At 36.5% G+C, this 26,573-nt stretch overlaps 1 protein-coding gene across 1 annotated transcript; it reads left to right on the forward strand.

Moving 5' to 3' along the window:
- b3glctb (beta 3-glucosyltransferase b) lies at nucleotides 1-25,859 on the forward strand. The gene is made up of 14 exons (XM_008427349.2): nucleotides 1-207; nucleotides 1,589-1,628; nucleotides 2,326-2,435; nucleotides 7,648-7,724; nucleotides 7,863-7,974; nucleotides 8,089-8,225; nucleotides 8,591-8,654; nucleotides 9,340-9,456; nucleotides 10,760-10,829; nucleotides 13,194-13,307; nucleotides 17,301-17,400; nucleotides 19,018-19,137; nucleotides 22,909-23,053; nucleotides 23,488-25,859. The coding sequence occupies exons 1-14, from the start codon at nucleotides 1-3 to the stop codon at nucleotides 23,620-23,622; spliced, it is 1,548 nt and encodes a 515-aa protein (XP_008425571.1). The 3' UTR covers nucleotides 23,623-25,859.
- The last annotated feature ends 714 nt before the right edge of the window (nucleotides 25,860-26,573 follow it).

A 26,573-nucleotide genomic window follows, 5' to 3' on the forward strand; every position in this document is an offset into this window, starting at 1 on the left:
ATGACAGTGTCCACTAGAGGCCGCTACAACTTCGCAGTAACTAACCCTCGCTTTACAGGCAAGTGGACTGGCAGCTCCAAACGGCTCAAGCAGCCCAGGAATGACGTAAGCTGTCCCCGGTCGGTAAAGCAGCAGCCACGGCTATCATGTCTCAGCATAATGTGGTTAATGGCTGTGAACTGGTCGCTGTGTTTTTTCTTTGGCTCGGTAAGTGCAGTAAATGCTGTAATTGCACTCAGTCAGCGTTAGCTAACTCGCTTCACCAAGCTGGAAACACTTCGGTAGACTGTCGGCTAACGAGCGGAAGTGGCGTTGATATAAACTTCAAAGTTAAGGTCGTTACAATAGTAAAGTAAAAATACGTTGGTTTAATTTTAATTAGGACGTCTGAAACATATTTTTGGGCTTATCTTTATCAGTTTAATTCATTGAAAAGGTTCACTGTAGTGTTGATTGAATTGTAATTTTTTCTTAAATTTTATTATGATATCAGAAAAGGAAATTATTCCTCTATAGTGTTTGAAAACTTGACGCAACACTTTTAAATCACTATACATATATATAAAAATCAGTCAATAAGCATTAAGCATTTTAATAGATTGTAGACATGATTTTTAAAGCTTTGTAAACGTATTGAAAATATTTATTTTGCATGCAAGAATTTAATAGATGTTTATTTTAAAGCCATGTGAAAGGTTCTAGATTTAATGATTATTGCTGATGGGCTTTTTACCCATTCGAGGCTTTGAGTGCAGTCAATATGCTGTTGCTTGATACTGAATTTGAATAAACTTTCTTTTTAAAGCATTATTTTAAAACTGATGATTATACAGTGTCTCACAAAACCATTAATCCCTGAATTTTTGCACTTTTAAAAAAATAAAATGTGAGAAGTGTGGTCAACATGTGTATTAAAACCTCTGATACTAGTAAAAACAAAAGAAAAATCCAGTCACCTTGGTAAGTAGAGTGAGATTAACTGAGAACCAGTATGATGGGTGGCAGTTCAAAATATTTCCACTGATAATAAGGTTTACTGTTACTACACTTGACCTCTAAATGGCACGGCTGACTTAGCAGAAGGAAAGTGACAGAATAATGAAACTTGTGTCAAACAACAAGTCTAAATTTAAAACAAACTTTAAAAATGTGTCTGTTTGGTGAATATTGGCTTATCATTTAGGAGTAAGAGTGGCGTTGCTTCAAAATTATATTAGCAGAAGTTTAAACTTGGTGCTCTAAAACTACACCTACTATTAAGTATATATAGTACATTGTAAGTTGAAAGTTATTTGAATTGAAATAGACTACTGTCATTATTGGCTCCCAATGGTTTTTATTGTAGTTGTTTATTGAAGTGCAGTTATTTTGGTGCTAATTGCGCCCTAATGCAAGAAACAGAAATGTAGTTTTTTAAGTTTATGATGAAGATAGTTTCTCCTTCAGCCATATTTTTGAATAATAAAACTGTTTGTGACACAAATTCATTTCCAGACATTAATTTAGTAAAAGTAACTTACCGATACATATTTTTTTTAACACTGTGGTTTGTGTCCCACCTAATGTGTTTCCTTCTGCCTCCCTGCAGGCTTCAAATCACGAGGATCCGGCTGCACAGGGCTCTGCTGGTGAGTGAGGAGTTTAGTTCCAAGTGATTTGATGCTTTGTAGTAAACGGTTTCACTTAGAAAATGAAACCAGTTTCATGGAGAGCGCTGACAACATTTTAATTTCCTCCTGAAGTTTTGCTGCTGTAGATTTCTATTTTCCCAGGGTGGCAGAGTCTAAATGAAAATCTCAGCGCCATAAGTTTGAAACTTGCAACTCAAAGACTAGCTTGAGGATTTAAAGAATAGGCTGATAGTTCTTGTTACTGAAAGTTAGATTGGACTTCATAAAATACTCCTCGTGTATTACATTGCATTACATTTTTGAAAAAGTAATCTGACTCTTGCACATCTCTTGGATCGTGAGTCTGATATTTCTATTTCTAATAACTGCACAGTATTTTTTTTACGTCAACGCTTGTACTGTATATTATTACTATGATTGTTGCTATTGTTAATCTTGTTTTTATATATTGTTTTAACACTTTAAGAACTTTTTGTGTGAAACTTAATATCTGATTTTGCTGTAACACCTGAATTTCTCCTTAGTGAGACATTAAAAGCTGTTTCTATTCTATTCTATTCTATTCTATTCTATTCTATTCTATTCTATTCTATTCTATTCTATTCTATGTCTGCATGCTATATTTAGAGTGAGAGTAAACCTGGAATTTAATATTCTAATTTTTTGTTTTCTGGATTTCTCTTTTTCTGGACAGTGCTGGAGGAGTTGGTAATAGTGATTCAGAGTCAGAAGAACTCCTACCATGCCCAACGTGGTTACCAAAGGAAGGAAAAGATTCTGCAGGATGCGGCTAATCTCGGGGAGGTAATATTTTTTGAGCAGTTAAGGACTCAGAGTTTAGAACTTGATGTTTGCTTGAGATGTTTATTCGTCCCTCCTACTGTCTCAGTCACAAAAACAACGTTGTGGGTGCTTCGATGTTTATTACAGCATCCAGTGAAAAATGAATTTCCATATGTGTCATGATGCATTAATTGCTGCTGCCTTTCTGATTTTGGTCCTCAGGTTTATGTTGAAACCGTGAAAATATTTTTCCTTCTGTAGTTGAAGTGAAATATAATTTTGATCAAAACATTCAGATTAAAATTACTCCCAAGATATAAAATGTTATCTCTTAAAATGAAAGATAAAATGTGGACAAAGGCATAAAGAAAAAAATCTAAATATTCTTTTAAACACTGTCCAGTAAGGTCTTGTTAATTCTTCTTAATTCAAAATTACGTAGCTTAAGAATAATTAAGTTGATCTTCTGCACAATGTTTTTGACACAAGGCAGCCGAAAAACATGACAAATTTATGGCTGCAGATTTAATGACTTAAAAAAAAAAATTACGAAATCAGCCTTCCCTAGTTTAGAGGATGGAATCCGAAATATTTTTTCACAATTTCTTGCAGCTCCTTTGTCATTAGAAAAGTGTATTTTATTGATGGTACCTATTAAAACAAAGTTTTAAGATGTTGGCTAATAGGTGTGAAGTTAATTTCATTGCACTAATGGGTAAAACATAACAGGTGTGCATAAGCATTTGAAAAACCATGTATTAATAATTTGAATTAATACATCGCTCACCTGTACTTGCACGGGAGCCACCTTGCTGCAACATGCTGATCTATGTTCTATGATCTATGTTCTCCTTTGAGAAAGACTCCAAGTTGAGTAATCAAATTGAAAAGGCACCGAGTCACATGGCATTTCACTTCTGTTAGGCATAAATCATTACCTACTTTATTGGTTAGTTTTTTTTTTGTTGTAATTTACGTAGGTCTTAAAGTTTGAAGTCTAACATTTCACTTCTGAAACTTGAACAAACTCGTTTTGTAATCTTGTAACCTCTCGGTGGGGTGGTGTCATCTACAATCACTGCAGCTTGTAAACAATAAATGTGGTTTGTCAGCTGGAAACCCTTCAGCCGCAAATGGTGTGTTTGTAAGAACATCAAAGAACTGTTCCACGGGCAGTGATTGACTTTGACAACCATAAGATTTTTGTTTTCTGGAACCATATGGTTTTGATGATTCACACCCCAACTTCATCCTGAGACAGAATCTGTGGGTTATGAGAAACAGGACTTGAACTGCAGGGACCGCGAGTGCCAAGAATCACTTTGGTGTCAATGCAGCCACTCTTTAACGTGTTCGGCAGTTTAAATAAGAAGCTCCATGACATGACGGACGTCCATCATAGAAAATTAATTTAAATAAGTTGCTTAGTGATCATTAGTGAAACGTCAAAACAACAAAAATTATGTCTGTATAGGAAGACGTTTGCGTTCCACTTTTTCAAACTTTTCCGTTTCAACTTTTTCTTGAAATGTATTTGAGTTCAGTTCAGTTTATTTTGCCTTATTATCACAATAAGTTACAAAAATGTAATATTAAGAAAAACGTTTTATACAGACATTCGTTATTAAATTAGACCAATCATATAGACAAACTCAAATTCAAATCATCTTTATGCAATATTATGCAAACAAGAAATTCAGCCCAATGCCATTTGTGGTAACTTTTAATTTGAAAAGAAGAAAACGTGGCAAGCCATCTGGGGCCAGGACAGAAATGTATTTTTAAAGGTGTAACTTTGTATCACATTGACTCTAAAATCAAATCTGCAGGGTGAACAGATGCAAAAATAGCCTCAAATTGACAATACTGCCCCCTAGCGGCGGCATGGTCGCAAAACACTTACGGTAGTCGTTTGTGGATAAGCATATTAAAGATAAACATATTAAAGAATGCTCACATGATACCACAGTGTATTTTTAAAACCTAATACTAAAACATTATCCAAGGAAGTCCAGTAATGTCTCATTCTGAAGCCTTTGGTGGAAAATAACGTTTCCTTTTTAACAGGGAACCCTGTAACAGAACCCGGCTCAGTAAGCGCGGCCATCTGCTGCTCAGAATCAGTGAACTGGAGGTCTGGGAAGGATTAGCAGAAACCCAAAGCAAACAAACTCAATGAAAAGGACCTAAAATGTAAGAAATATGATCTAATTCTCAACAGAACTCATACTCTAACATTTTGGAGAAGCTGAAGACGTTTCGCTCACTTGGGCTTCCTGATAATAAAGATTAGCATCGCTCAGTTGCAGCATATAGATCGGCAATATTTCACAGATGAAACAAGGAGAAACCTATTTAATATGGTATTTAAAGGAAACATCCTTGTCAAAGATAACGGCGAAGCTTTTTGTATTAGTACCGGAGGCTGAACTAGAGGCATCTAGAATCTGACTGACTGAGCAGTTTGCTTTTAAAAAAGCTCAGCATAACAATCAAATGCCTTCAAATGTTTAATACATTTACCAGGTGGAAGTGTGTATAAATAAAGAGTGGAAAGTGCTAGAAAAAGTTTTTCCTGCCTGAAAGAATTTTTTTTTTCATACAAAAAAAGGGGAAACTTTTCATTTTCTCCTACAGAGTTGTTTGCGGCCGTAATGGGTGCTACATCTTCTAGAAGTGCTCAGAGACATGCTGAGAATCTCACCACTAGCACATCTGATGTGTACATGCTGCAGTGACAGACTGTGTTGCTCTTCCTAGATGTAATACCTCCCTCTGCTTGATGGGTCCTTCATTGTAGAGGAGGTTTTGCATTGTGTATTTAGCTGGATGTTTGTTTTAATTTCAACTACTGGGTTAATGTTGCCACTAAAATATGCGCAGCATCATTTCCGTTTGATTCATATAGTTGCCTTCCTCTCATACCAACTTATCAATTATAAGGAAACAAAAACCTCCTCACTGATTTATAATGAGATTATTCATGCTGTACCAGCTGTAATTAAACATTTTAGGTCTGCATCTCTCCAGCCGCATCATTTAGTCCTCATGTGTTTGTTAAAACCTTTTTGTGCACTCATAAACCAAGTTATGTAAATTAAAAAATATGAACCATCACTCCTTCTGAATGTAGATCTTGTTCTTGTCTTAGTTGTTCAGTTGGAACATGATAAAACCTTTGCACCAGAGGCCAAGTAAAAATGTTTTTTTGGGGAGGGGGGTTGCCATAAGATGGTCTCTTAAGTAACTTGCTTTCACTCAAATCAAAGATACAAACATATATTTGCTGCTTCCCAACAGTATGAAGATGAGGCCAACACATTGGGTTAACTTAGCTGCTTAAATGTTGAATTTTTATTCCAAATGCAATGAAAAAAGTGTCAAAATGCTTATGCATGGTCACGTACTCCCTTCATTCTCATCCAGTGTTGGGTAACCTAATCACAGCTTGGCTGATTCAAATGCAAAATGTTTATGGAAATATGCAGAGCAAAATAGTGCATGTGTCTTAATCCGCTACGTTGGAGTCTTCCAGTTTTTAAAGTCACGTAAACCAGATGTACTCGCTGGTGTTGTTTTGTTTTGTCACATGTCTGTTGGCAATCTCTACATCCTGAAAACGTTCCTTTTTTATGCAAATCCAAGTCTTAGAGTGAATAACCATCTGTGGCTTAAATTAAGTGAGGGATATCAGACAGGAAAGCAATGTTAAGTCATTCGTTAGATCCATATTTAGCTGGATATGCATTATTATATCAGATTCTGATAAAAAGTTAGGCCTATAAATGGGTACTGGGAGAAGATTTGTGAGATTTTCCACATTAGTCATTTTATAAGGAAGGTGATCAAATATAGTAGCTTCTGTCCAAATGACAGCATAACTGGCTCAAAGCTCCACATCAGAAGCAGACTGCAAAGATGTTCCTAATTAAGAAATTGCTGAGAAAGGATATTAAGTGCTGTGTGGGTCAATTTAGAAGACAATATCTCAGCTTCGGCTTGGTTCGTATGATTTAATCCAACATGTCATTTTTTTTTTTCATTCTTTCTTCTTTGGACGGGGAGTTTAGAACACTGGTTTATATTCGAATGGCTCCACTGCGACTGTCGTACACTTTAGTTTACTTCTCAGGTGTATTTCAATCAGACTTCACTACAAGCTTCATTGTTAGAGACTCTGGATTAGTTCCATCCATCCATCCATTTTCTTTACACCCTAGTCCAGTAGTGGGGTCGGGAGGGTTGCTGGTGCCCATCTCCAGCTAACGTTCCGGGCGAGAGGCGGGGTCACCTGGACAGGTCGCCAGTCTGTCGCAGGGCAACACAGAGACACACAACCATGCACACACACACACACACACACACTAACACATAGGGACAATTTGGAGAGGCCCTGGATTAGTTTGAAAGTCTTTATTTTATTCCTTTTAAAGCTGGAAACTAAAAGTGAGCCCACAAAGTATCTGCTTCGTCTATAAACTTTACAAAGATAATCCAGAGATGTAGGGTGAAGGGAAAGAAACACAACATGTTGTTATTATTCATACCTCTAGTAGACTTAGAGGTAGTGGTTTGTTTTTAAAAGGAAACAAGATGGGCATCCCACAAAGGACAACTGAACAATAAATAAGTTTTAATTAAAAAAATGTATCTACATTTCATTTTTTAAAGGCATGTGAAATATTACTTACCCTTCTCATTATTTGATAGGACAAAAGGTGACATTAGAGCTACTAACGCCTTTACATATCTGCTGAGTAGTTTGTTTTTTTTTTTACATATCTTTCCACTGATATTGTGATGATTTATCTTTTATTGATGAGCTCCAACTCTTTAAAGTCTATTAGATTCATCTAATCTCACTTTGAAGCCACTGGTGCACTGCTTTTTAACAATAAGCCTAAAATTTTAAATCTATCTAACTTTTTATTTTAAATATGCTAAATACAGTCTGAGTAAAAATGTTTACAACTTTTGGATAAAATCCCCACTCTTTTGCAGAACAGCGCCTCCTAATGGTAAATCGGACATGCATGACTAAAAATTTCAGGCATTGATTCAAAAGTATTTATTTTATATAGTTTACGTACGACATGTACATTTTTGCCTTGTTTTCATCGTTTAAAAAGAGTTTTTTTAGGTTGTATATTAAAAAGGAAGCTAATAGACTTTATATTCCAAGTATATTAAATTATTTTGATGAACTGCAGTCTGTTTATTCTAATCCACATAGGGGCTTCCAGTGGTTCTCCTCCTACATGAGCTGTCAGATTATGAAGGAAACTGGAGCATTCTTCCTGTTCTTCCTCTGTGAGTGTTTAATGCACCAATTGCGACATTAAACAAGTCACAAAATCGCAACTGTTTTATTGTCCAGACTTCTGTTGTAAATATTCCTGTGTGGGAAATACAGGGAATAACGTAATAACTTCCTGGACATCTTTCCAGTCTCTCTGCTATTTATGGAGAATCGGCATCCTGGTTTTTGTTCATAGAAGAGGAAACGATGGTTGTTTTGCATGTTCTGCAAAAAGTTCTTAAAAGATATCCGGTCCAAGAGGTGAGACTTTTATTTTACTGTTTATCGATGAAGGACTGGATGTGGATTACAGACAGTATTTTTGAAAACCAACTGAGAAAATCTTTTTTTTTTTTCCCATTTTCTTATTTACAGGAATGGTTTTTGGGTCAGCGTCTCCATGACAACAAGCCCTCCATTGTTCACCACTACGCCTTTTCTGAAGACCCCACTTCTTTTGGTTACCCTGACCCAGCAGCTGGTTGGGCTTTAAGTGCTGCGCTGCACCAAAGGTGTGTGAGATAGTCTGTTGTGTTTGAAAATGTGTGAAAATGACCCGTTTCAGTCCTTTCCTCCAGTCTTTTTCCGCACATTAAGCTTTTTATTTTATTTTTCTCTAAAATGAACCACCTTGTGAGTATCAATTAGAATCCTTTCTCCAATAAAAAAAAAGTCAGTGCTCATAAATTCTTCACATTACTCTTCAAAACCACTATTAGATAACTGATTAGATCACTTACTGGATGCAGTCTCAACCTTCAGATTTGCTGAAAGCTAGCCTCCTAAAGCTGATTTCTCATTCATTTTCTGTGCCTTTCACTGCCTGGTTTCAGCTTCCACTAGCAGTAAAGCTTACATAATCTCTTTTGTGTTTCAGACTGGCTGAGCGGATTCAGTCTGAAAATCTGAAGTCGGATTTCACCATCGACTTGACCCACGAGGTACTCGAAACCACCTCTAGGGGTCTGATGGGGATTTTGTCAACCTCTGTGTTTTCGTGGCGCATGTTAAAACTTATCTGCTACAAAACGGCTACTGTATGTTTTCATGTGTCATCATTGTCAGGGTTCAGCGAGGAGCCTGTATATTCAGAAAATATATTGTAAAAAACATGTAGGGATGGTTTCCTGTAGTTGCAAAAGTATTTTCACCCCATCACACTGCAATGCAGGTTATTGGGACTTGTGATACGCAGACACCCGAAGGCAGTTTTTACACTTGAGTTTTTTTTTGTTTTTTTTTACATGAACTTAGGTACAGCTTTTGGATTTTAATTTGTATGAAATTTCAAAGACATTTCAAGTAAAAATGAAGAACTTTACTTTCTTGATTTCCAGACCAGCTGGAGATATTATTTCTTGCACGTAGCAAACTGTGCTGGAATAATCTAATTAAAATGCAGGCCATCCTAAGTCTTCTCCAATGACCTAAAAGATGACTCAGAGAAAGTTAATGAGCGAGCATGTGTGAGGAAGAGAACATATCTTTCCAACTTTCCTTCTGATAAATTTCAACATTTGCCACCATTGGATGACGTGAAAATCTACTTTTCACTGTTTCAACTAATTATCCAAATATCCAACATTTGTCTTTCTTTTTGTCACATTTTTTCTTCCTTTTTTATAGATTGCTTTGTTTATCTGGGAGGAAGGGAGAGGTCCAGAGCTGACCACAGTTCCAGAGTTTTGTACAGAGACAAAGGACAACTGTGCAACCAAATTCACAAACTACCTGCCCCACTGTGTATGTGCAACTTTTGTTTTTATTATAAACAAATATGTTGATATAAGAGAATACAAAGAAATAAATAAACAAATCCAGTTAAATAGTAGAAATAACTTTTAAGGGTTTATTGGGATTAGTCTCCTGAAGATGAATAATTCATAATATTCTTGGCAATGAAATCATTGAAACATATTGATGGTAATCAAACAAACAACATAAGTGGCAGTAATATTTGTTTTGAATGGCATGAAGGCCATTGTTTTAAGTTTTATTTATGCAGAATATTTTTTATTTCTCTAATGGAAACACTTTCAGCTCCCCAAGCACACGCTGTACTAAGCATTTAGTCAATAACAAAACCTAATAGGGCTGCAAAGATTAGCTGATTAAGGACACAGGTAAAAAAACAAAACACGTTTATTAATGTAGTCTTATGATATGGATGTTTGGGGCTTAGAAAGAAAACAGACATATTAAGAACTGCTAAACTGTAAACCATGAATGATTTATAAAATCCTCAAATACGTGATTTTGTTTGTGATGATGCAAACTAAATGTCTGCATAAACAGGATATGCCAGGATAGGTTGGCATATCCAACAGTCATACCCTCTTGGATGTTTTCATATTTTCTCACATTACCATTGCAAACTTCAAAAATTTTAATGAGATTTTATGTGTTAGACCAACATTAAGTATCTCATAATTGCTTACTGATATTTTCTGATAAAGCTTTGAGGCTTTCCCTGAACAGCTGCACCATTTTGAAATTAAATTACAGAAAAGGACAATTAATTTTATTAAGGGGTGTCGAGAGAGAGTGGAAAAAATTGTTTATTTCCAAACTATCTCAAATGCCTCTCATCATTTGCTTTCCACTAAACATTTATTTACTACTTTGTGTCTGTCTGTGAGATAAAATCTTAGTAAAATACATTAAGCTTGTAGTTTAATCAGACAAATCTGTAGAGTTGAAGTGGTGTGAATGTATTTGAAATTATGTTTGGCACTATGTTTTGGTTGTGGCTTATTGGTCACAGTGAAAGTATAAGTCCTCCTCACCGTCGCCAATGTCATGCCACTTTTTATTTTGTTTTTTAAAATTAAATTATGCTTAGTTTTCTCCTGTTTCCTCAGATAACAAATATGTTATGTCTGTATGCAGTGATACAATTTTCTCTCAACAGTTATTTTCTGTCCAGTTGGAGAGCAAAGATAGATGGAGGCTTTTTAAAAAAAACCACTGAATGCCTACAGTTTGTAAACATCTGTATATTTTTTCAGAATTGCTAAAACACACAATCTTTCCATTTCTGTTCCAGGGGAATCCTGTATCAAAGAATAATATATTTGTTGCTGTGAAAACTTGTGAAAAATATCACTCAGTGCGAGGTGAGTATTACATCTGTGATTCTGTTGGACAATTGTGTACCTCTAACTACTTCTCAGTGACTGCTGTAAATGCCTGCTGATGCATATTCTACACATACCACATATCATATTGGTACCTTTCTGTCTGCCACCTAACTGGGTTAATTTGTTTACCAAATATCTGCATTTATGCTTATTGTCTGTGGTATGTTTAAACAAGTTCTGCTTAATTTACCATCTAGGGTTAAGATATTTGTTCTAAGTTGAGTTTGTAAATTGTGATAAATTTCAACCCTGTGTGATATTTGGATTTAACAATGGCTCAGTCACTTTTTTTTTCCAAGGCTAGCATTTCCTTTCACTTGTTGTTGCTCGCCATTCACACACAATCCCAGTAAAATTAATCAAACTTTAAGGTTGAAATGTAGCTAAAGTACAAAACTGATTTTACCTGGTACTGTATTTAATATTTCAACTTTCAGATACATTTCTGTTTTCTTTAAAGATGATTACAGGTGAATAGCTTCCAATAACCTAATTTGTTCTCTTTTCTTTCCCTTGTTAATTTAGTACCTGTTGCTAACCGGTTCAGTCAGGTGCAGGCTGCATATTGAAATTTACATCCTCATCTAAATTTCCTGCTTAAATTTTAGCTGCTTGTGTAATCATCCAAAACACTAGTGTCTTTTTTTTTTTTTTTTTTGGGTCATAATGAGCCAACAGGCTATTTTACAGCAATTAACATAATCAGAAGCAGAGTGGGGGGTATTTAATTTGCTTTTTTGTGCGTTGGTTTGAACTCGGCTTATTAGAATTGCATAGCAGAATGTCACAGTGTCCTCTTCACATTTTGATAATACAGAGATGTGTTTAGGAATAAATGAATATAAAATTGGTCCCTCTTGTAATGGATCAAAATTTAGTTTGTTTGATTTAACTCTAATTGAAAATCATCATCTTGTTGCCTTCGTCTTATAGATAACACTCTTATCCAGATTAATGTGCAGTGTGAGAGCTTTATCCTTTCTGTCCCTTAATTAAAAGCAGTCTTCTATGATTTAAGGATACAAGCCTTTCAAGGAGACACTTTTGACAGATTTGGTTTTAAAGTGGCAACCATTAATCTGGTTTCAGTCACTAAAGAGTGAATGAAACCAGCGTATTACAATCCTCGCTGGCCGTCAGGCTTTATTGACCACAGTCATTGGTGGTAAGTGTTGATTGTTTTTAATACGCTAGTAATAGTGAAAGCAAAGATGGATTAAGCTAGGTTCATAGTTGATGCATTGAACTGGGCTAGTGGGGGGGATGCACCAATCCCACAGTCTTTGTGAACAAAGACTGATGCATGGCGTGTGCATTTACACCTCACATTGTTGTTACACATCTGTTCTGGCATGAACAGATGTGCCTGGCTCTCTGTAAGCACTTGCAACTTGATAAAGATTATTCAATTTAATTCAATAACACTTTATTGATCCCAGGGGGAAATTAAATGTTGTAACTCATACTATCCAAGGTTCAAAACAGTACAAGACATCAAGCTCCTCCGCCTTCTCCCAGTGCTCCCAGGACTAACTGCAGAAATACACCACTGTGTCAGAAACAACCAATCAGAGCCAGGAGGAGGGTCTGAGTGCTGTCAATCACTGATGGCGTGTGCTGCTCACATGTCCCCCCTTCACTCTCTTCTACGCTACCGCTGGTTCACCACGGCATAGTTTGTCCCAAATGCTGAGGCTAGTTAGCATAGCCAACGATGACGTCCTGAACGAATGCGATTGACAGCGCTAAGGCCTTCCATCCCGGCTCTGATTGGTTGTTTTTACTGGGAATGGTGCATTTTTACAGACTGCAATAGTAGCGAAGGTACAGAAGCTTTTTTAGCATATTATCTGTCTCATACCATACTGTCATGACATGGTGAAAACATTTTCGTAAATGTTTCATATTGCAGCTTTAAGCATACAAATGTCTACTTAGAATTGCCCATTTTATGTAAAGTTTATTTTAATTTATTTCACTTTTTAATGTGACTAGCATTGCATAGCATGTTTCAAAATCCACTTCCTGATTTCTTTATTAGAATTTATCTAAAAAAAAAAAAAGTATTATATGCCTGCCTTTTTGGTGTTGAAGTATTGTTATTAACATATTCTAATGACATAATTATCTAGTCATGTTTTCAAATTTCCTGTTAACTTTGAACATTTTTTAACACATAAACTCAGTGGGCTGCTGGCTGGTGGCTCCAGTGGCCTTTCCACCACTTAGCAGATTTTCTAGGGGAAACCTTGGAAGAAGTCAGTTTGACTCTGTAGCTCCGAAAGGTTGATGTCTGAGTTTAATGGTGATCTTTTGCTTCTCTTCTCTGCTTCCTCACAGTACCAGTAGTGAAGTCCACCTGGGAAAAACACGCTGTTTATTTAGAGTACTATAGCGATGTCACCGATGCTTCCATACCCACCATCAACCTTGGAGTGCCCAATACTGAGAGAGGTGAACTTACTCACTGCATTTATTGCTTTCTGTAAACAAAGATGAACAGAAAAGACTTCTATCATAATTTTTTACCACTTCCTCTTTTTCAGTTGTGTTTGGGCCTATAACTCTTGCTTACTCATGAGTTACAGGCTCATACAGAGTTTGAAACGGTACAATTTTGTCTTTTCTGCCGTTTGTCTTACCAGCTCTGCTACGCTGATACCCACAGGCATCAGGCTTCACAATAACAATGTCATCAAAATAACCTTTTTTAGAACATTTTGCCTCGACTTTCAACTTATTAGACTTGTTGACCCTCATCATTAGGACATTCTGTCCAGAGTTTGGTAGATGTTTACCTGTTGCAGAGCACTATAAATGGGTGATTAGCAGGCCTCTGCAGGACTTGATGGCATGCTGAGCAGGTAATGCAATTATCTGTCTGGATCAGGGACACTTTTAAAACATGCTGCCAGTGGGCAATGAGAACGAATGTTAGGAAACATGGCATTGGACACTGAATTACAACATTAGCAAATGAACGAAAGTAGCAATAAAAAAAAACGAGTCGCATAATAAAGTATATATTTGAATGTTGGATTGTTGTTTTAGAAAAAAATTGCCTGACAAAGTCATTACACAGAGCGTACATGTAAAAAGAAAAGCCTAACAGCAAGAACACATAAGGCAGAGTTATTTCATGACAGACAAATTCATCTGCCTTGCTGTCGGAAACGATGAAGTTGACATGGACATTTAAAATACCGAGCTACGAAATGCTTATTCAATATTGTCTGGCAGAGAAACCAACGGAAAAACATGTATGTCTCCAGGAGCTACTGCAAGCAAGGAAAGCAACATAAACAGGAAAATGGTTGGTTCTGATTGGCTAAAGAGCTGGAAAATTGACAATGGGAAGATTTAACTCACTGAAAAATTACTACTGTGTTTTTGAAAATCTGTGTACAGCTCAGTGAGGTGCAAACCTGCAGGGTTTGGATACTGTCAAGTGCAAACTGAAGTTCAAGTTTCATAATCTGCTTTTCATCCCTTTTTATGTTACTCTTTGTGTCGGGTGTGCAAAGTGTTACATAAAAAAAAACAAAAAAAACGTTTGCCACTGATCACCAGTAGCTCCTTTAACACCAATTGTCACCTTCACATGTTGTAACAACAACCTTTAAATTTAATTATTTTGGTTTGGGAATTTAATACAGGAAATGTTTACTTTTTGTTTTGTTCACAAAGGTGTATCCCATGGAACTCCCCTGGGACCACATCTGTTCACCATTTATATCATCTTCATTGCAGTTTCATTATACAACTGTAAATTAACTCTTTATGCTGATAATTAAATTCTGCATTCTTATTTAAACTCGATTCATTCCAATGTCAGTGGTTTACAATCAGCACTATTTCTGTATACGTGTGTGTGTGTGTGAGTGCGTGTGCATGTGTGTGTGTGCGTGTATACCTCAGACCCATTGGAAATCAGAGTTCTCTCTAAATGAGAATTTCAAGTTTAAACAATAGTAATATTGAATAAATGTAAAGTAAATTAATAATTATGTCAAAAAGAACCACAATGAAGAGGAAACAGTTTATGGAATTTCAATGCAATAGTTTCTACATCCAGAAATTATGCATGACAGCAGCCACATGGAGAAAAATAGAGAAACGTTTTTATTTTTTTCCTGAGTTTCTACTGATTCTAGCACACTTTCATCAGTATCCATTCTTCTGAGGTTTAGTCCCTTCATACAGAAGGGAAGAGATTAGATGCTAGTTGCTATCCCCTCTGTCCTTTTCACTATTCTTCCCATTTTCTACATTTTTTTATAACCTTGCCCTTTTAGCTTTTTCTTTTATTTCCTCCCAATCTGTTTTTTACGATCTTTGGCTCTGTTCACCAGCCTAAATGAGCTGTTCACAAACGAACCAGCTTACTCAGCCGAGATATAAATATATACACAAGACACACTATAAAAGCACTGGAATGTAATTGCTGTCTCCACTTTTGCAATGTCTCAGCCACAGGACCTTTTTCAGCAGTGCATGCATCTGTACCACATTTTAACTGTTTTGTTAATACAATTTCCTCTCCTGTTTTTATTTTGCACAGACAGGAAGTATCTAATTAGTCACTTGAGACTCATAAATGATGGCAACAAACTAAAAAAACTGAAGTGCGAGTTACAAGTTTTCACAAAGGATTTCAAACTAACCACAGCACATTTTTACTTCAAGTTGTTCAGATTCATACTGTTCAGTTTCACTTAAAGGAAATGGTTAAATATATATTTCTGTTAAACCATAAGGCATTTCTACCTTTCAGTGATATGTGTATACGTACAAATGATGTTTCATAATTTCCTCTGATACTTCATCATCTGATCTAAACTTTATTTAAGCCAACGGCTATATTTCTGTAAATCCATTCATGTAAAAATTGCAAACACACCACACATTTTGCACATATGGACTTTGCTGTAAAACTTACAGCAAAGTTGTAGCTACTCTGTTTAAACATAGATAATATTCAATCACCTCAGCATACCAATGGCTTGTGAGAGCTGGGGTAGCAGGAGCCCTGACTATATTTTTGATTAATTCAAATAATACATTTTGACCACTTTTGAGGGTTTTAGAGGTTTGGAATAAGATGATAAGGCAATTATTGTCTAGAAAAAACATATAACGGCAAATAGTTACTTCCCCGTCTTTATACTTGATACAGTAAATTTTACATTCCTTATTTTCAGTAAATATGCAATATAAAATATATATGCAGTTCTGGAAAAAAATTAAGAGACAACTTAAAATTATCAGCTTATCTGGTTTTATATTTGAGTAAAATCAAATGCTGACAACAAGCTTCTGAAATTCCAAGCAAAAATTTAGTATTTATTTGCAAAAAATAAGTAACAAAATAACGAAAAAGATGCAGTGCTTTCAGACCTCAAATAACGCAAATAAAACAAGTTTGTGTTCATTTAGAAACAACAACACTGATGTTTTAGCTCAGAAATCATTATTTGATGGAATAACCACGAGGTTTTCAACAGGGTTCAGTGCAGTGGGCTCTTCATTTTTTCCAGAGCTGTATGTTATTTATGTATATCATAAACAGTACAACACACAAATCAGGCATAACATTATGACTAGGGCCAAAAAGCAATGGCTTAGACAATTACACACATTTTATGAGTTTTACAGGATGTTCCCAGTCTGGAGTTGCCAATATCGGATAAAAGCACGATCCCATGATGCAACAGTCGGAATAGATGGCTCAGGGATGGTTTGAGGAGCACAGCAGGAGATTTTCCTGGCCTACAAAATTTAGAGATCTTAATCCATCTGTGAGAAGTTGATGTCACAGATGGTGGAGGAGGATTTACAGATTATTAGGCAGGTGGCTATAACGTTATGCCTGATCCGATGTAAGATTATAAATGGCACGACAGCAGCTTCATGGCTGAAACTCATTTAAACTTACCTCTGTGTCGCATAGACCAGTTTTATAATGACTGAACCAAATCATAGAATAGCAGGTGCAGGTGAAAAAGAGAGACTCCATTCAATTTGCATAATCATAGATCTATGCTAGGAAAAATTGTAGAGTTACATTCTAGGTCACTGTAGAGGATGGCAGGGATATTCAGACGGAAAATGAAACTCACATTGTTGTTTTAATGAGACATTTCATGGGCGTAACTAGTTTCAGGAGATGCATTAAATCAATATTTAATGCTATGGGTTAAATCACAATGTACTGATATATTTTTAAAATACAGCAGATGCAGTGTGACTAAAAACACCACACAGTGTAAAATCTTATCTTCATTATATCATCACATGCCCCTTCTTTTCACTTGTCACCAGCTTGAATCCTTGTCACAATCATCTCATGTGACACACCGATCATAAACACCGATGTGTATGCGTAATATTGAAATCAAACACGACAACTTCTGTTCTCAGACTTTCTGTCTGTTTGTTCTTTAAAAGGACATTGTGGGAAGACGTTTGCCATCATGAGGCGTTTTCTGAGTGAAGCCGTGCCGAAGGTTGATTGGCTCGTCATTGTTGATGATGATACTCTTATCAGGTAACACAGAAGAGTTTTTATCATCAAGCACCAAGAAGTAAGCCGTATTTTAAGAAAGTATGCATAAAAAAAAAGCATAGGCTTCCAGTGAGTGTTTTGTTCTCAGAATATTCCAATATTTTAATGCTTCTTTTTTCTCATTTGTGACAACAAGATAAAAACTGCTTCTGCTGATAACCAGAAAGCGTCTAATTTCACTAACAGTTCAAATACTTGATGACACTTTTCATTAAAAGGGTTATGTTGTCATATTTACTACTATTTTCTTTATTTTAGTTAAAAAATAAAGTAAAATGCAGTCTTCCTTCATATTTAGACATCATTATTGCAATACCACAACTGAAATAAGGAAGAAACTGATGAATCCAATAAGGAGTTCAATAGGAGTCAATTTATGATTTGCATGATTTACATAAACTGATTTACATACAAAAACACAAAATTTTACCAAGTAATTGTGGGTTAGCTCCCAGTGAAAATATCTTATTTTCACTAATAGACGTTTGTTTTAAGTAAATAATTCTTTAATATTAATGAAAAAGTTATTGTTCTGTTGGCAGATAAATTCACTTATAACATGAGAAAATGTCTTGTTACAAGTTAAATAATCTGCCAATGGAACAAGAACTTTTTCATCAATATTAAGGAATTGTTTCCTTAAGACTGTGGTGTCCAAAGTCGGTCCTGGAGGACTGGCGTCCTGCATGTTTTAGTTCTCTCCCTAGTTTAATGCACCTGGATCAAATGATGGCTCGTTAGATGGCCTAAGAAGAACACTGACATACTTAAAAGGTTGTTACTACCACCAGGGAGAGAACTAAAACATGCAGGATGCCGGCCCTTGAGGACCAACTTTGGACACCACTGCCGTAAGACAAAGCTCTATAAGTTGCTGAACAGTTACCTGTAAGTTAGGTTTGGCTTATTTCAAGTTTGCTAAGATATTTGCACTAAACTAGACCAAAAATACTTGGTAAGATTTGTGTTTTTGCAGTGTACTTTTGTCTTATTACGCTAGCCCTGGAAATGTTCTTCAGGTGATGGAAGGTCGACTTTGTAAACATCTTTATGTGACTGAAGGCTCAGATAAAGACTTTTGTGTCTGATTTCTAGTTTCTAGCTGTATTAACTGAAGCTACGCAATGACTTTGGATGTCCAAAGACAATAAGTTCAGTTTTGTTCTTGCTCAGCTGGAGAAAGCATCTATCTGTTCACAGCATGGATGGGTTCAGAGTCACATGTTTACAGTGTATCTGTGTAGTCATGGTAACTAGTCATATTTTTTGTTATAACTTGAACTAATAGGAGCATGAAGATGTAGAATAGGAATGGTCCCAGAATTGAGTTTTGGGGTACCCCACATGTTAAGAAATCCCTGAACCAACTGGATTCTGGACCGGAGAGTCGTATTCTGTGCTGAGGTCCAATAGAACCAGCACTGTGGTTCTGTATGTGAGGTTTATGAGGTTTTACTAATCCCAGCAGTTTATCAAGAAAACCACAAAAATTTTCTGTTTGAATTAATTGTTTTTATGTGTTCTTTTGAATGTTTGCAGAGCATGCATGAGATTTGTTTTGTTTTCATCAGGTTGCTCGTCGTTATTGTTTATTTTTAGTCTGCCGCGGCTGCGGCGCCTGCTGCGATGCTACAACCCAAAGGAAGCAGTGAGCCTGGGAGAGAGATATGGGTATGGCCTGATGCAGAACGGATACAGCTACACAACAGGAGGAGGAGGGTATGTGAAGATGTCACTCTAAGTCAGGGGTGTCAAACTCATTTTCATTTTGGGCCGCAACAAAAATTGGAATGTTCTTAAAGGGCCTGTTCTGCCAGAATATATTGATAAAACCAATTAAACTGTAGAAATATCAATAAATAGCTGTTCCTCTGGGATTTTGTGATTGTTTTAGTTTTCTTTTTCTTTTTGCAATCAAAACTACAGATTTTGTGGTGAACATTTAGAAAAGTTTGTAAGGAATTTTGACAATATTTGCGTTAATCTATGATCTCTGAAGGGATTGTGTCATGCATCTTTGTTAAGTCACTTGTTCAGCTAAGTCATAAACCTGCCCAAGAAAAATCTGCTCTCAGAGATTTTTCTGCTGCCGGGTGAGTTCATTAAATTTTTATGAATACATTTCTACTGCCTTGGTTTAAAAAAAAAAAAAAAAAAAAAARAAACAATTACTTTAACCCGCAGATCACTTACTTGAAGATCTATTCCTTTAATTCAAAGCAGTATCGACTCTCTGGGAAGAACAAAGAGGCAGTGATCAGGGGTTTTGCTCTCAGCTGTCGAAACAGATTTCTCATTAAGAACTAATGAGAACTGCAAAATACAGGTGAGAAAGCTGAATTGTTTTAACGTTTAATTTTTTTTTGACAGATTAAAATAATTTAAAAATAAACAATAATACTCACCAGATTAGAGGACGGCGGTATCCACTGTAAAACTCAAAAATATTCATATGCCTGACAGTTTTGGGTTTAAATGGAAGTTTTAAATTGGCCACCATGTTTCTTCTGACTGAAAGTAGCATTAAAGTTTTGGACTAATTAAGTCAGAGTCCTGAAAAGGTTATGATGGATAATCTCTAGATCAGTGTTTCTCAACCTTTTTTGGGCCAGCGCCCCCCTAGCCTTTATCCAGGTCCCTCACCGCCCCCCACCAAAGAATTTGCGGGCTACTTTGCACTGACTATTATCTTATTATTAATATTACTATCACTATTGTAGATGTTTTGATTTTTATGCTTGTTTCTGTATCATCAAAAATAATTTCCCAGATAACAAAAAAGTCATGGGAATAAAAATTATTTTCACTAGCGTCTATGAAAAATGCAATGAACATTCAAGTTAAAATCAGTAGGCCTTGCATCAGCCAATCAGAGTGGAAATAAATATTCTTATTTTGTGAAAAGATGAACAACATGCCAGTTTAAACTTTGATCTATTTGCAAAACGACTGAGCTCTGCAACATTAAAACATGGATAGAGCTGTAACTACATTAATCATAGCTCTTCTTCTCTTCAGTGTTTGTCGGTTTCTGGTGGTGCAGCTCTGTGCTGCCTTCAGGAGAATGGGACATCAGAGTATCATCCATAAAACTTCACCCACATGGCATTTATTGTGCAAACCAGAGCTTTCAGTGGAAAAACAAAAGTTCCAGATCCTTTTAATGCCATACAAATATGAGACAGAAACATGGATTATATCTTTATATAGACCTGTATTGATTTATAGATACATAGTTTTACCGGACAGAAATTACAAAGAACAAATCTGGTTCTTAATCAAATCTTAATGAGTCAAATTGAAAGTGTCATGGAGTCATCAGCCTCATGATATTAAAACTGACATGAAAAATAATATTGAAGAAATAAATWTATCAAATCTAATTAAAAACATAAATAAGTGATCAGTTCTTTACTGTTATGGTCTGTAAGATATTTATTCTCAGTACTAGATATGGTCTTAAACCCATGACATTTCAACAATATTATTTTACCTTTTATCTGGAAATAGTGTCTACAGTCCTCTGTATTAATTATTGCTAGAAAGGTCTTGCCATACCAGTTTATTCCTCTGTATTTACTTTAGTTTCTTGGTTTATTCTTGCATTTTGTTCTTCATTCATTTCCATTTAGTTTCATTTGATTAGTTTTATCCTCTCTTGGTTTATTGCTATGTCCACTTTAGTTTCTTTCCTGTTGCTACATTTATTTTATCGTTTATTGACCATCAGTAATCTCATCACTTGCTGCACAGCCTAGTCGTCATGTGTTTCACATATGTTGATTTTTCACTGTTCAGCGTCGGATTCTCTGTTTTTATGCCATAATTCACATCTAGTTCGTCGCTCCGTTTTATGTCCCGCTTCTCCTGTTTCACAGTTTTGCGCAGTGCTGGTCTTTTTTTTTTTTAAGCCCCTAAGGTGCAGGGCGGTCGGGAAGCGTATCGATGGGGAAAAGGCAGACTGACATAAACCTTTTAAAACAACGGAAACAATTTCTGTATTCTGATTATTGAAATTTAAAAGTGCTGTGTTGTTCTATCACCCCCGTTTCATACCGGACCACTTACAGCACCGTGTTAACGCTATAAAATGAACGCTCTCTATCGAGGTATCACCCATGGAGGGATTTCTTTATTTAAATGGGTTCATTTTTCAGAGGGATACACAGTGAGGGTATCGTGATTTTAGCTACCAGTAGCAGGAGAACGAAGCTGCACCAAGAAGCTAACAGAAACTAACAAACACTGAATAGAAGAAGAAGAAGAAGAGCTGCCATAGATACAGTTGCAGTCAAGCATGGTTTAATGTTACAAAATACAGTTTTACCAAGTTGCTCAAAGTCTAAACTGGCATTGTTGTGCATTTGAGGTGTAAAGTTTACTTTGACTAAACGCCCCCCAAGGGCATCCCAGCGCCCCCCTTTAGTAAAAATGTCCACCAGCGCCCCCTGCCGTCCTCTGAACGCCCCCTGGGGGGCGGTACCGCCCACGTTGAGAACCGCTACTAAAGAGGGAACAAAAGAGCAGGTTGATGGCAAATTGCCCTTCCTTGCTCAAAAACCAGGAGCAAAGATGGAATTTCAAAGTACTAGTAAAAACATGGGGAATAGCTGAGATGTATTTTATTTTTTTGTAAAATCAGAAACATCTGTGTTGAATGAAAAACAGTTTTACATCCAACTCTTTCAGGGCTATATATCAGTTTTGACAATAAATTAGAGGTTAGTTAAAAACAAATCAAAAAAAGCGATGATCTCCACTTACTTGCTTTATTAAATTTATTAGAGCTCTGTAACTTTAAAAATATTTAAATAATACTTTTTTCTATATGACCATCTCAAGTATCAGCTTGTCTACATGTTATTTAAGTGGAAGAGAAACTGTGACTGTGTTTAAACATTTCTTCCTTTATTGTTATTGGTCTATGGTTGCATTATTTTTATTTGGATCAGACTCTATGTGGGTGAAAGAGGGCAATTGGTGTTTAATTATTATTATTTTAATTACTACAACGTTTTGATACACACTACACGCAATTCACAGAATTGCTGTGAATTAAAAAGTCTTTAAAACTCTTGTTTTTGGAGGAAACATGGAAAAACCACAACAGTAAAAACTGAATTCATGCTGTTTTATGTAACTGAGCACCTGATGTTGACATGGCTGTTTTAAAGCTACTCTGTGTGAAGCGTACATGTGTGGGTTTTCCCACTGGACGTGGTCTACCACACTTCACCACTGCTTGAAAATGAAGAACAAAGTTCAAGTCAATTTAAGTAAACTTTAAAGATCTGTATCTAAATACTTGATGGCATTCAAAATCTGAATCTGACAGAAAGAAGAAGAAAAGAATTAAATAAAGAAAAAGTGAACAGAGAGGAAAGATTAAAGATGAACAAACCCATCAGACTTTAAGTCTGAGTAAATCCTGTGCCTCCTTTCTTTCGGGGAAGTAACCCGTCTTCTTACAGATAGTGTGTTCATGTGCAGGATGGTTCTGAGTAGGACGGCGGTGTCCATCCTGCTCTCCAGTGGCTGCAGCTGCTACAGTGATGATGCTCCTGACGACATGGTGCTGGGGAGGTGCTTCACTGCCATCGGGGTTCCCATCACACACAGTCCGCTGTTCCACCAGGTACAGGCCATGACATGCTGTTTGCTTCTTCCCTTATTACCAATTTGCACAACAAACTCAAGATTATACGGGCATTTAGTTCCCTGCAAGATTCAATAATAGCATAGATCCTCAATGAACAATGAGTATTATTTATGGGGGGAAAAAAACCATAAAGTTGTGAAGAGGAATGTGAAAGTCCCATCAGCTGATTCTCTGCATGACCCTAATTTAATAACTTTTTCTACTAAGAAGTGGTCATTTTCAGGCTTAAACTCAAAACCTTGTGACTTCAAAACAACCACTGCAACAGTATTGTGATAAACTATTGGCAATCAATCAATTTACACATTTATTGGTCATGAGAATCCCCAAACGGGAACCGTTTTGCATCCACTGGGAGACAAACGGAGGAAACCACATTTATTTTTTATTCTATTTATTTTTTGCTCTAGGCCCAACCGGATGACTACTCCGGAACGAGGATTACCCCGCAGCACTCCGTCTCCTTCCACAAGCACTGGAGTGTGGATCCGGTGGCCGTCTACACAAACTGGTTGCAGGACTCGCACCTAAAAGATGAACTGTGATAAAAATCTCTGCTCAAAAGCTCTATTGTGTCTGTCAGAAGGCTGGAAAGACTTTCTAAAACATCTAAAAAGATGTGAACTCTTTTCACGCTTTTATTTTAGACCAACACAGAACGGGCACAGTTGTGAAATTGAAGGAAAATGATTCATTGTTTTCATATTTCTTGTAATAAAAATGTGATATGCATTCACTATCCTTTATTTTGACATCCCTGTCAGGGTTCCTGTATGCCGTCTGGGAAAGTATGTAATTTGATTTTAGGATTTTCTAGGTTTGGATTAGAAAAATAAGAGTTTGGAAAAAATGTTGTGAATATTATTAACCTTCATATTTATTTTTTAAGTTTAGTTCCAACAAATTGTATATTTAAGTACATAATATAAATTGTACTTTTTTTGAAAGTTGTTTTTTACTCATTGAGACATCTATGTCTTTAATTTTTCAGGGTCCCCCCCAAGTTTTTATTTCCATGTGTTCTTTTCAGATATTTTTTGTCTCCTGTTTTTGCTTTATACATTTTGGTTTCATTATGAAAATGAGGAGGAGTGACATCTTAAAGATGTCGACTTCTGCCTACTCATGATTGAAAACTATTTTTTGCATTTACTCAAATAAGCTTCGTCCAGCATGAGAATCTGTTTGCTCTGAGACTTAAGTGAATGCAGAAGAGATCTCGAAAGTGGCATTTTATTTTACAGCACAGAGCCGTGTATTTTTATGATTTAAAGTGTGCGCTAAAAACTTTTGGTGTTCTTGATAAATGCTGGCTTTTGTGAAGCAGATGGGAACATTTTTCAGCCCCAGGGATTGGTTCAAAAATCGTAATATAAACAAGACCTAGTTGATTAAAGTTTGATTTACAAAACTGCGAAATGTTGCAGAGTATCTGATTGTGAGGCTCAACACTCACGCTGAAGCATTTGCAGTCTGGTTTCTATGAATCCCTTCCCATCTTTTTAATTATTTTGCTGGCTAGGGGTGAACTGGCAAAAAAAAAAAAAAAAAAATCAGAAATATGGTTTGAAATGGTCCGAATCAACAAGCTGAGTGTGTGGGAAGGCTGTGTGGATGCCAGACATGCGGTGGGAGAAACCTGCTGTGGGTGTTCTAGGCTATGGGTGGCAGTGATAACATACTGCAGGAACAAATCTACTATATTTACCATACCGATTTATAACAACCCGCAGCCTCTCGACTAGGTTTTTCAAATTTTTATGTTGGCTTAAAAGTGTTATTAATGTGTTCCAGTACTCGGTGACATGCAGAGGAGCTGATTCAACCATTTAAATCCCTGGACAAATGTGTTGTGGCTACCAAAGAATGGTTTCAAAAGAATAACCGCCAACTTAGATCAGAGGTTCCCAAGCTTTGTCTCGTTTCCCCCACCAACAAAAATGCTGAGCCCATCATCTAGTTTATGCATGCACAGATGTAGCTGAACACCATAAAAAAATCTTGCTAGTTTATCATTTCTGTTTGTGTTCCAGAAATTTTATTTTTCTCTAAAATTGCAGCCATCTTGATCTTTCATCCTGTCTGTCCTAGAAGGATGTAGCAGGTGTTGTTTTAGTATTTGGTTAAACAAAGGAGCTAAATTCTATTGCTTTCACGTATTTAATAAAAAAAAAATAAACCAACATTTAGCAGTCTAAGCTCTCTCTCTCTGAAACACCCGGAAAACAGGAACATTCGTCACATTCGTCACAGCTGAGTTTGTTTTATGCCCCCAGTTCACCACTTACTTTGCTCAACAGTTAAAAAAAAGACTTTATTCCATCACAATTTTTATAAAAAAATTGGGGGAATTGAGTGTTTTCTAGGCACACTGTGCCATTTTATCGCACAATTAAGTGACTGTGTTACTTCAGTTGTTTAAAAACTGCTCTGAAGTAGACCACTGTCTCTTTAAGAAGCTCCTGCTCTTCCCGACACTCTGCCTTCATCACAGCAATGCTCCTCCATTATGCTGTTTACAACAGTTCTTAGGAGCATGGGACTGAAAAGTAGTTTGCATAATGAACTCAGCAGAGGTGCAGTTCCACCAGGTGCTTGCGAGTTGCTGCTGCATAAGCAAAAGGCTCCCCCTTTAAAATCATGATGGCACTCTGGGTTGCATAGCAGCGTGCCTGTTAGCGCTGTAGCTTTGCAGTAAGAATGTTCTCATTGTGCGTTCTCTGCATGAGTCAAAAGACATTGTACAGTTGATTTGCTTTTCTAAACTTCCTCTAGACATTCATCCTGTGCATGGGTGGTTATTTGTTCTGTTAATTTCTGCATCCTCATGTGATGGACTGTTCACCTGTGCAGGCTCTACTCGCGTCTCGCTCAATAATCGCTGAAGATGGGCAGCAGCGCAGACACATGCCCACTCCGCCAAGCCCTCCTTGTCTTTGAAACCCTGCTGCTTAAGCATGATGTTCAAATTAAAACAATGCATTTGCAACTTGGTTTCAATATAAACTGTGATTTATTACAGTGGGGAAATGCTGCTTTGATCTCATCTGCTACTTGTTTGACTATCCAAACCAGCTCAAAAATCTGCTCTTCCCTTAACAAAGTTCAAATGATTTTGGGTTTTCTTCCAGTGCTTTCCTTAATCCCTCCCAACATTGCTCAAGGTTGGGATGTAAATACCTCAACTAGGACATCTATCATTTTATTTAGCAAACACAAGAAAAATGTATCAGCTGAATTTCTTTCTGCATGTCCTTCTATCATGTCATCAAGGGAGATAGAGCCGTACAATAAGTTTCGATATCACTTTGATTGGCTTTACATAAATCAGCTCTATATGAGATTAAGCAGTACAGAAATATCTGTTTTACTCTTCCCCGTCCCTGAGTTGGGAAGGTAAATCTTTGGTTTTGAATCAGGATTCAGCTGCAGGCATAGCATTAAGCTCCACACCTATCATTAAACTTCCCTTTTATGTCTTCCTGTAGCTTTACAA

Source organism: Poecilia reticulata, linkage group LG14, assembly GCF_000633615.1.
Source record: "Poecilia reticulata strain Guanapo linkage group LG14, Guppy_female_1.0+MT, whole genome shotgun sequence".
Classification (NCBI taxonomy): Eukaryota; Metazoa; Chordata; class Actinopteri; order Cyprinodontiformes; family Poeciliidae; genus Poecilia; species Poecilia reticulata.